The sequence below is a fragment of the Eublepharis macularius genome, chromosome 1 (assembly GCF_028583425.1).
Source record: "Eublepharis macularius isolate TG4126 chromosome 1, MPM_Emac_v1.0, whole genome shotgun sequence".
NCBI classification, from domain to species: Eukaryota; Metazoa; Chordata; class Lepidosauria; order Squamata; family Eublepharidae; genus Eublepharis; species Eublepharis macularius.
Window position 1 is genome coordinate 226,297,630 of NC_072790.1, and position 9,514 is coordinate 226,307,143.

Here is a 9,514-nt window from a genome sequence, read left to right on the forward strand (position 1 = left end):
TGACCAGTCCTCAATAAGTATTATCAGCCCTGAGAAGGCAGATCAGGTTCCATCTTAAAAAGGCCAAGGGGAGGGGACAGTACAAATGTCCCTACCAACCAGACTGGGGTTAAGACAGCTGCTGGCAAGCCAAGGATCCCCCCTTTGAAACAGACCCAGCATGCTCTTAAAGGGAAATTGCCCCTTTGGGATATGTATCTCACTCATACAACCCATCCTGAATACAGAGCAAAGGCTGCTGTTGCAAACAGTGGTCTCCCTCTAGTGTAGCAATGGTTCAGATCTGAGCCAAATGTATCAGAACTGCAGAGCAAAAGAACCTATTAAATCATTAAGGTCAACCTACCTGTAAAGCACAAGAAAAAAAATTCGATGCCTTCAGCTGTGAGGTTATTGCTAATACGGGGACAGGGTCATGGAAGAAAGCTAGAACAAGAATTCCTAGATCAGTTGTGTGTGGCCTTGAGCTATGCCTCACAGTTTCCAAAAATACCCACATCGAATCTTCACATAACAAAACAGATTTTTTTTCTTCCTAACTCACAATTATGGATTAATTTTTATTTGTGATATGTTGAATTGCATCACTCTCTAAAAATGCAGTTAACAAAACATGGGAAGGACAAATTTCATGTTAGACCTATCTCCCCATTTTCACTTACTGTTCAGCTTCCTATAATATTACTTACTCAGAACCCTCAGGACAGAATAGATTAGAAAGTTAAATAAGAAACTTACATTCATGCAGTCAGCACCTAACTAGTAAACAAGCAGAACTGGACTCAAACTTCACTGGATCTTAGGATCTATTTCTCATGGATGAGGGGTTGCTTCTTTTGATTACGTATTTGTATGTGGGAAGAAACACTCCACACATTTTCAGAAGCACTTTTTCTTTACTATTGCTTCGTATGTTCCAGTGCTATTTGGTTTTGGAAAAGGGTTCCATTTAACTTCCTTATACCTGTTTGGATTGTTCAGAATTTCAGAAATTGCAGTGTTTCAAGTAGGTAGCCTTTTTGACTGTAGTAGAAAACAGCAGGATTTGAGTCCAGTCAGTGGTACCTTAGAAACCAACAAGATTTTCAGGTTATTCCCTTCTTCAGATATGAGGAAATTGCACTGAAAGGCTATTACTCAGTCTTGTAATAGAACAGGGAGGGGTTCTCTACATCATGTTGTAACTGGGTGCTCTAAACCTGCTGCACAAAACTGTTTGGTTCCATGTTGGAAAGTTATTGGATACCCACTTCTCCTAGAAGTGAGATAGCCAGCATGTGCAGTGGTTAGAGATGTCTAATCTAGGAGATGTATGCTTGAATTCCCCACTCTATGGAAGCTTGATGGGAGACCTTGGGCCAGTCACACACTTCCCACCTAATGAACCTCACGGAGTTGTTGTCAGGATAAAATAGAGGAAAGGAGAATGATGTAAGCAGCTTTGGGTCCCCATTGGGGTAAAAGGTGGAGTATAAATTAAACAACTGAATAAAAATTAATTTGCATGATAACATACACAACATTTAGATGAACTAAGTCATCCCGTTTCTAGCGCTGGAGCTGAACTCAGAACTAAGGGGAGAAGGAGGGAAGGCAGCTCTGGCTTCATGATTGGCATGGAAAGGCAGTAAGATACTTATTTATACTGTTCTATCCTGAATACAGATTTGGGACAGCTCCCAAAGAAGCTGTCTTTTTTATTTTTTGGCCAACATTTGCATAACCCATACTGCCAATGAAAAATTTGTAGTTCTCCTGCAGCCTGCTCCTGTTACACCAAGGCTATTCTTAGGATCTGTGGGAAAGGGCTTGTTAGAGGGATAAGTGGAGGGACTATCTCTCAGGTTCAGGTGTCTTAAAGGGAACTTCACTCCTTGAAAACCCAGCTACGGTCCAGGAAAGCATGAATAAGTGGAAAAATTAAATAACATTTGCTTTTTTGAATATTGATTTCTTTTGCTTTCTAGCCACCTCATCCTGGAACCCTGGAGAGGGAATAAGCGTAAAGAACACAGCAAAGCAAGGCCAAGTCACGAAACAGGGAGGCAGGCAAAGAAAGAATCCATCAGATACTAACTCCTGATTTAGTTCAGACTTGCTCATTCTACATCTCCCGCCACCCATCTGTTAGATTTTTAAACATATTTTGTTACAAAAGCTTTTGTTTTGCTTTTGAGTTGTTGTTTTTAACTTTCTGTTCTCTCTCCCCACCCAAATCTCTTTTTCTAGTTACATTTGTTATGTTGCGTTAATTGAAAGGTGTGAAATGTCCTATTTTATTAACATTTTAAATCGCTTTGGGGATTTAGGTAAAAAAATCCAATTCATATCCTAACTTCAGCTCAACACAACGCTTTTTGTGCATGAAATGTACACTGAGGAAGGTTTGCCCCACTTCTGAAATATTCCTGAATCTGATTAATTGGGCTCCTGGCCATTATGTTTCCCACCACCATATATCTGTTAGCATTTAAGTGCCACAAATCTTTGGTTTTTTTACCTCTACAAAACCACCTAATACTATTTATCCTTGTTCAGTTCCCTGGATGCAACTATCAAGAATTTTTTTAAAAAAATGCTCATAGGTTCTATTTTAAGAGAATAGAGATTTGCATTGGATTTAGCTTGTATTCTAGATCACACTGAATAGAGCAACCGGCCAGGTTTGGCCAGGGCAGTTGAGGAAAAGGAGGCTGTTGCTCAGAAAAAGTCTGAAATCTGCCCAGATTTTATTTAGGAAAACTTCACTCTCACAGAACTTTGCACATGCACTGCAGCTAGCAAGCACATATAACCCCACCAATCTACCTGAAGAATTACTTTCAAAGCCCTGCACAATTAGTCTCCTAATACCAAATCAAGATAAAAGGTCCTATAATTCTGGTGGGCATCTATAATTAATCAATTTACACTCGCCCAGAATAATGCTGCTCACACATCTAGGAAAAAGGAATTTGCTTTTATGAATTTATTGACTGAGTAACTTCTGCTTTGATTTATTTTAAGTACATACCTGTTTAAGGTATTGTACGAAGCTAGTACTGAAGCTTATAAATATATTTAATTAAATTAACCAATGAAAATCAGCAGTAACCTACCCAGCTATCCTACTTCTCTGAGAGAAAACATGGGGGAGGGAAGGAAGAGCTAGGCGCACTACTCTTACCAAAGGATTGGTCAGAAGCGCCACCAATCAGTCATGGAAGGTGGAGCCGAGAGGCACCGATTGGCTAAAACCTTATTATTGAAAACTGAACGAGCAGAGCGGGCTGAGGCAAAATTTAAAAAAAAAAACAGAGGGAAGACAAAACTAGAACCCGCGTATCTTGCGCATGCGCTGCTATGGCTGGCAACGGTTGGGGCCGGAACGCGGTGCCTCTGTGCGCGGGGGTGGCGCTTGGGGGCGCACTCGCCCTAGAGGTGTTCGTAGTGCTGGTGCGGCTACGGCGCGGAGACGGCAACGGGCACGAGCACGAGAAGGCACAGCCGTTCCCGTTCTTGTCGTTGGCATCCCTGCTCTTCCTGCTCGGGAACGCGCTTGAGAATGCGCGCCGCTTCGTCACCGCCTCGCCCAGCACGCGCGGCGTCATGCTTGCGGGGGCGGGGCAAGGATGGGAGTGAGTCACACGCCTTTCCACCTGTAGGTGGGGCCGGGACGGAACTTGATCGACGGCGCTTTTGGCCAAAGAGGGCGAGAGTTGGGGATGAATAGGCGGGGTATGAGTGAGTGAGGCGTGGTGTGAATTGTAACAAAACGGCGGGGTCATTGATGGGGTGGATTAAGTTTGCAAGTTTACTGGTTTGTGTGAGAACTTTGTACATGTTCAGATGTGTTCTGTCCCTATCTAGGATTATTATTACAAGGGAAATGTGTTTTGGAAAAACAGCTTTTTAAGAAAAGTCTGTGTAGCCTGAGCAAACAGGAATATTGTAATACTTCAAAACACAGCAGCTTAATTGTGGCTAACCCTGGGCCCAAACTCCAGGACTTTCCCAAACCAGATTTGGTAGCCTTAACTGTGGCATAAATTTTTGTATACCAGCGCTCATTTCATCAAATAAATAGATGCATATATATAATTAGTGGGATTCTAAACTCATGACACTGAACTGAGGCAAAGCCCCCCTCACACACACACGTATCAGCTTTAGCAAAGGTAGGAAGATTGTGTTGTCAACAATTGTTGGTGTGGAGAAGCTCTTCTGTATATTAGCTTTGCACAGACCTTTGTGGTGATGTTTTGGCCTCCAATGTAACATGCTCATGTGTATCTGCCAACTGAGAATGTTGCTTCATGTATTTGACAAAGGGACTCCAGTCTATGAAAATTTGTGTCAGGCAAGTTGGACTGAGTTGCTGCAAAGTTCCTTTTTGATTAAAAAAAAAAAACCAAAACCTTGTAGCACCATACTTGTAACATCAGCAGCATATGCAGCAGTATGGGAGAAACAGGTTTTGCAAGATGAGATTTAAAATGAATATATCATGAAATCAAAGGTGCTCTAAATATTGTCGAAGGCTTTCACGGCCGGAGAACGATGGTTGTTGGGGGTTTTCCGGGCTGTATTGCCGTGGTCTTGGCATTGTAGTTCCTGACGTTTCGCCAGCAGCTGTGGCTGGCATCTTCAGAGGTGTAGCACCAAAAGACAGAGATCTCACTAAGAGATCTCTGTCTTTTGGTGCTACACCTCTGAAGATGCCAGCCACAGCTGCTGGCGAAACGTCAGGAACTACAATGCCAAGACCACGGCAATACAGCCCGGAAAACCCCCAACAACCATCGTGCTCTAAATAAATTGGCCAAAGTAAATGAGATTTAATCAGAAGAAAAGCATTCTGCATGTGCCCAGATACTTTGGTTCTTTAAAATATTTGTTTTTATTAATAGAACAGAGACAGAACTCTTGAAAATAGAAGTGTGGCAGCTTGGTACTGAGCAAGGGCCTGGCACTACCAGAGAAGGTAGAATAATGCAAGCAAGGAGTTATCACCACTGCCGTTCTGTAGCTGTCTGTCAGCCATGCCCTCTCTTCTTTTTCCAGTTATTGCTACTCCTGCCAGACTCACGTACCTCCCCGCTGCACTCACTGCTTCTCCTGCAATGTTTGTGTCCTGCGACGCGACCACCATTGCACGTTACTAGGCCAGTGTTTGGGCTACCAGAACTACCGATACTTCCTTTGCCTGCTACTTCATGGAGCTGCTGCCCTGCTGTTTGGCTGCCTGCTCAATGCCAGTGTAGTCATGTCACTACAACAGGAGGGGAGTCCTGTCCAGACAGTCCTTCTGCTTGTTATGCCCTGGCTCATGCTACTGATAGGTAAGGAATGGTGTTCCTACTATCACAATGAACCATCTATCCCATTTATGGCCAGGTTTGGCTCATTCCCTAGGTTTGGAGTTCATTCTCACTATCAAGAAGCTGCATGCCTCTGGAGGAGAACAGAAGAGTCAAAGGATTTTATCCACTATTAATTCATCCTGTTTTCTTTTTCATATGCCAGCTACCTGCCTGAGCAACATAGCTGCAGAACTCTTCAATACCTCTCTTTCAATATTAGGATACAAGATCAGATGGACTGCTGGTTTTTAGTATGCTGATAGATTCTGGATCTGCCCCCAAACTCCTATATTACAGTGCTACCTCCTGCTACCTTAATTCTTCTGACCATCTGCAGTTTTGTTCCTGCTTTCTGCCCACCACTTAAGCTACATCACCAAAATCACTGACAGTCTCCTTGGTGGTGAAGCAAAAGCTCTGTGTCCTCTTCCTCCCTGAACTTTCTGCTGCCTTTCAATCATGCTGTCCTGCTTGACTCTCTTTCTTGTTCTGAGTTTTCATGACTCTGTCCTCAGCTAGTCTTCTTCCTACTTAATTGTTCATTTAGTTCTTCCATGGGAGTAGCTTATTCCTCTGCAGTCCTTTCTCCCCGAAGGATTTTATCAATAGTCTTAGGGTCATTCCATTTCAGTAGAAATTTCAGTGACTGTTAGCAGAATGGGAATCCGTAAGGGATTAGTGCTAATGCAGGCAAGTTTTCAACAAGGTTGTAGACTATCTTTCACCACTTGATGCATGACTTGGATGTAAATGTTTTCATATGTAGTTTTATGCTCCAAGAATCCAGTTCATTTGAAGATTCTGTAACGAAACATGGTTTCTTGCAGCTATGGATAAATCCAACTTTTCCTCTGGAATCCTCAACAGTGGCCAAAATTCTTTCTTATATAATATTATCCCCCTCCCTTTTTTTTAATGCTCTGTGGCTGAAGCAACTAATCAACTCCTTGAAATGTCTCTTGTAGGGCAAGTCAGTGTTACAACCTTCATTTACGCCTTCGTGACGGATGTCTGCATGGTGGGCTTCCTCTTCTGCACTGGCTTCCTTCTTTTCCACAGCCTGCTGACTCTGCGGGGTCAGACAACCAAAGAATGGTTTGAAGGGAATCGTCAGTATGATTTGGGATGGCAGAGCAATCTTCAGGATGTCTTGGGAGAGCAGTGGTACCTTGTGTGGCTCTCACCTTTCATCACCTCCCCTTTGCCAGGGGATGGGATCACCTTCCAAACCAGGAAACCCAGATCTGAACCACTTCCCAAGTCCCGTGACTTCTAAAGGTGGGTTCCATGTGCAGGCTAGGACTGTTTCTGCAGGACCCTCCCCAATGCCTGAGAAAAGGGGGGGAAAGGTCTTCATCTGGCTCCTGGAACTCAGCAGGCTTAGCCCAAGGCAGACAGCTACAAGTAGGGAGTTCCAGAGGTAAGATGTACAGCAGACAGAGACCTCTTTGTTTACCACCCACTTTGTATTTGTAAATTAGGGTACAAAGATAGTGAAGACACGTGCATGTGCACATAAGCACAGACTGAGGAGGCAGAAGTAGTGACTACTTCTGTTCTCCCTTCCCCCAGAGGGAGTTAGGGCTGCTGCACTTTCAGTGTTAACGAGTCTTTTGGTTTAAAAACTCCTTCAGTCTTTAATTCAGGCTATTACCTCCTTCTATTCCCCCATACATTATACAGACAAGCAAGGTAGAAACTGGCTCTCCGGTCTCTTTTGAAGAAAAGAACATAGAATCTTTAGGTTGTCTTTCTGGAAATCCATTTGTTGTAATTAGACAGATTGGATTGTAATATGACTTCTATCAAACCTTGTTCTTCTATACTGTCAGTACAACAAATGCTTTCCCTCATGCTCAAGATACTATACTTAGAAAATCTGGTTTGGTAATGACGGTGCTTGACTTAACACATTTACTCTCTTCTTCCAGGTCCTGTTCTTGCTACTTCCCAGGGAAATTTTGCCTTGGTGTGGGAGAGTGATGGCTGCCTCCACTTCTTGACTTTGCTCAGAACTATAGATGACCTTTACTGCTGGGCGCCTCCTTCATCAGATCTCCATCTGCTTTGGTTTCCCCTCTGCTTCTTTAGTGGTTGAAGTGGTTTGCTTCAGTGATTCGAAAGGAAGGCAATGTAGGGACCACCCTTTTGGGTCTACTCCTTCTCATATCAGCCCGAAAATTGATGCGGGGACCAAATTTCTTTGCCGTCTTAGTGCTTTTCCATTAGTTCTTCAGCACTTAATGTCACCTCCCCTTTATTCTCTTGGGCAGCAAGGAATGTTCAGTAGTTGGAAATAACATGGAGGAACTATATAGTGGCCAAATCTGTGGTAATTGTGGAGTTTTTGCATATCCATCTCTTTCCCTTCCCCTTTGCAACACTTGTGGGATTGGTTCCCTGAAGAATGTAGAAAACACATCTGCTGTAGAAGTGAAGAGAGCTTGGACTAGTGCGTTGTGCAGTTCTGCAGCTGCAGCATGTTGAAGTTCTGGTCTTTTTTTAACCTAGTTCCTTTAGGATTCTACCAGATGTCTCACAATAGTTGGCTGCTGCAACTGTTTGTATTGATGACCTGGGGCCTTTCAGTGTGTGGCTGCCACAATATTTACTGCCTGTTTACTTGTCACATTGCCCATTTACCCCTTGCAAAATGCTTCTGACCAAAATCTGGTCGCTTCACATTCAGAGGCAGTGAACTTCTAAATACCAGTGCCAGGAGGTAACATCAGGGGAAGGCCTCAGCGTCAGTGCCCTGTTGTTGACCCTCTGAAGTAACTGGTTGGCCAGTGTGTGAGGCAGGATGCAGGACTAGATGGACCACTAGTCTGGTCCAGCAGGGCTTTATTATGTTCCTACTGAGATTGTAAACCCTTGGAGGCAAGCTCTGCACTGCTACAAGCCCAATAGGATTGGGATGTAGAGACAGCTCTGGTGCCTCACTGTCTTAAGTCTAAAGTTGCATTATAGAGAAAGTGAAACCATAGGTCTGTTTAGCTCGTGTGGTGACTAATGAGTTCCTGGGGATTGGAACCTGTGACCTTTTGCACAAAAGCCAGTACTCAGCTAATGACCCCCCTCCCTTCTTCCAGAGGTGGGGTGTCACTCTGGAGACTTTATCTACAATTGTACACTGAGCAGGGTATTAGGGGTAGACAGCAATAGAGGGGGCAGTGGTGTTCCTGATGCAGTATGTTTTCAGCTTCTGAGAAATGCAACCCACTCTGAGTAAAGCAAAAAAAAAAAATTAAAAATCTGCTTTCCTCAGAAAATCTCTTAGCAACTCCCCAAGGGAGGCCTGCAAAATGTTGTCAGCCCACGCACCTTGTGGGTAGTTGGAACTTCTTTGTACCTTCAGCAGTAAACCAGCTAACAGTGCAAATAAATAAAAAAAGAGCTGATGAGAGGCTTGGCAACATCACCAGGCTCTGGTGATGGCTGCCTATCCCATGGCACTGAAGAGAAGACTTGGCAAAACTCAATTCAAATCTTTTCTTAGTCATGAACCCCACAGGGTTGCTTTGGGCAAGCTACTGTCTTATCTGTACCCAGTTTTTGAGATCTTGACCCACCTTGTGAGGTTCTTGTAAGGGTATGTAAAAGCTCTTTGCACATTAAAATGCTATTTAAACAAAAATCCTGTTGGGCTTTTTTTCTAGAGGAACGTAAGAACAGCCTTCCTTAGATGAGAACAGGTTTTCTCCTCCAGCACTGCATTTCCAGTAGTGTCCAGACGGATAGCTCCAGAAACTCACAAGCAGGAATGTCCCGTTTCATCAGAACACACTTATCTGATGATTCAGGCAAAGAGAGTACGTCATTAAAAGCTTCAGATCCAAGGAACAAAAAAAGCCCTACTTTTATTGAGGAAGCAAAAATGGGAGAGCAGAGAGTATTCTGACTGTTCTAAACAATCCCAATTAAAATTATTATAAGAGAAAAATCAGCAATATATATAGCATTTAAAGGCAGAGCAAATTACTTCTAAAAATGGTGAAGTATATTAAAAAAATTAGAAAAGTGTAAGAAAATCCAAAACTGGTGCCAGACATGAACTCAGACAGGGTACTGGATTGAAGACTTTTTCTTCAGACCTCTTTTAGAAATTTCAGACTACTCTCTTGAAGCAGGGAAACCTTCCTTGTACCTAATAAGAGAGACCTATGCCATGG

At 43.3% G+C, this 9,514-nt stretch overlaps 1 protein-coding gene across 1 annotated transcript; it reads left to right on the plus strand.

Annotated features, from left to right (window-relative positions):
- The first annotated feature begins 3,342 nt into the window (after positions 1–3,342).
- ZDHHC24 (zinc finger DHHC-type containing 24) lies at positions 3,343–8,971 on the plus strand. The gene is made up of 4 exons (XM_054984821.1): positions 3,343–3,617; positions 5,044–5,321; positions 6,308–6,620; positions 7,274–8,971. The coding sequence occupies exons 1-3, from the start codon at positions 3,343–3,345 to the stop codon at positions 6,616–6,618; spliced, it is 864 nt and encodes a 287-aa protein (XP_054840796.1). The 3' UTR covers positions 6,619–6,620; positions 7,274–8,971.
- Positions 8,972–9,514: the final 543 nt, after the last annotated feature.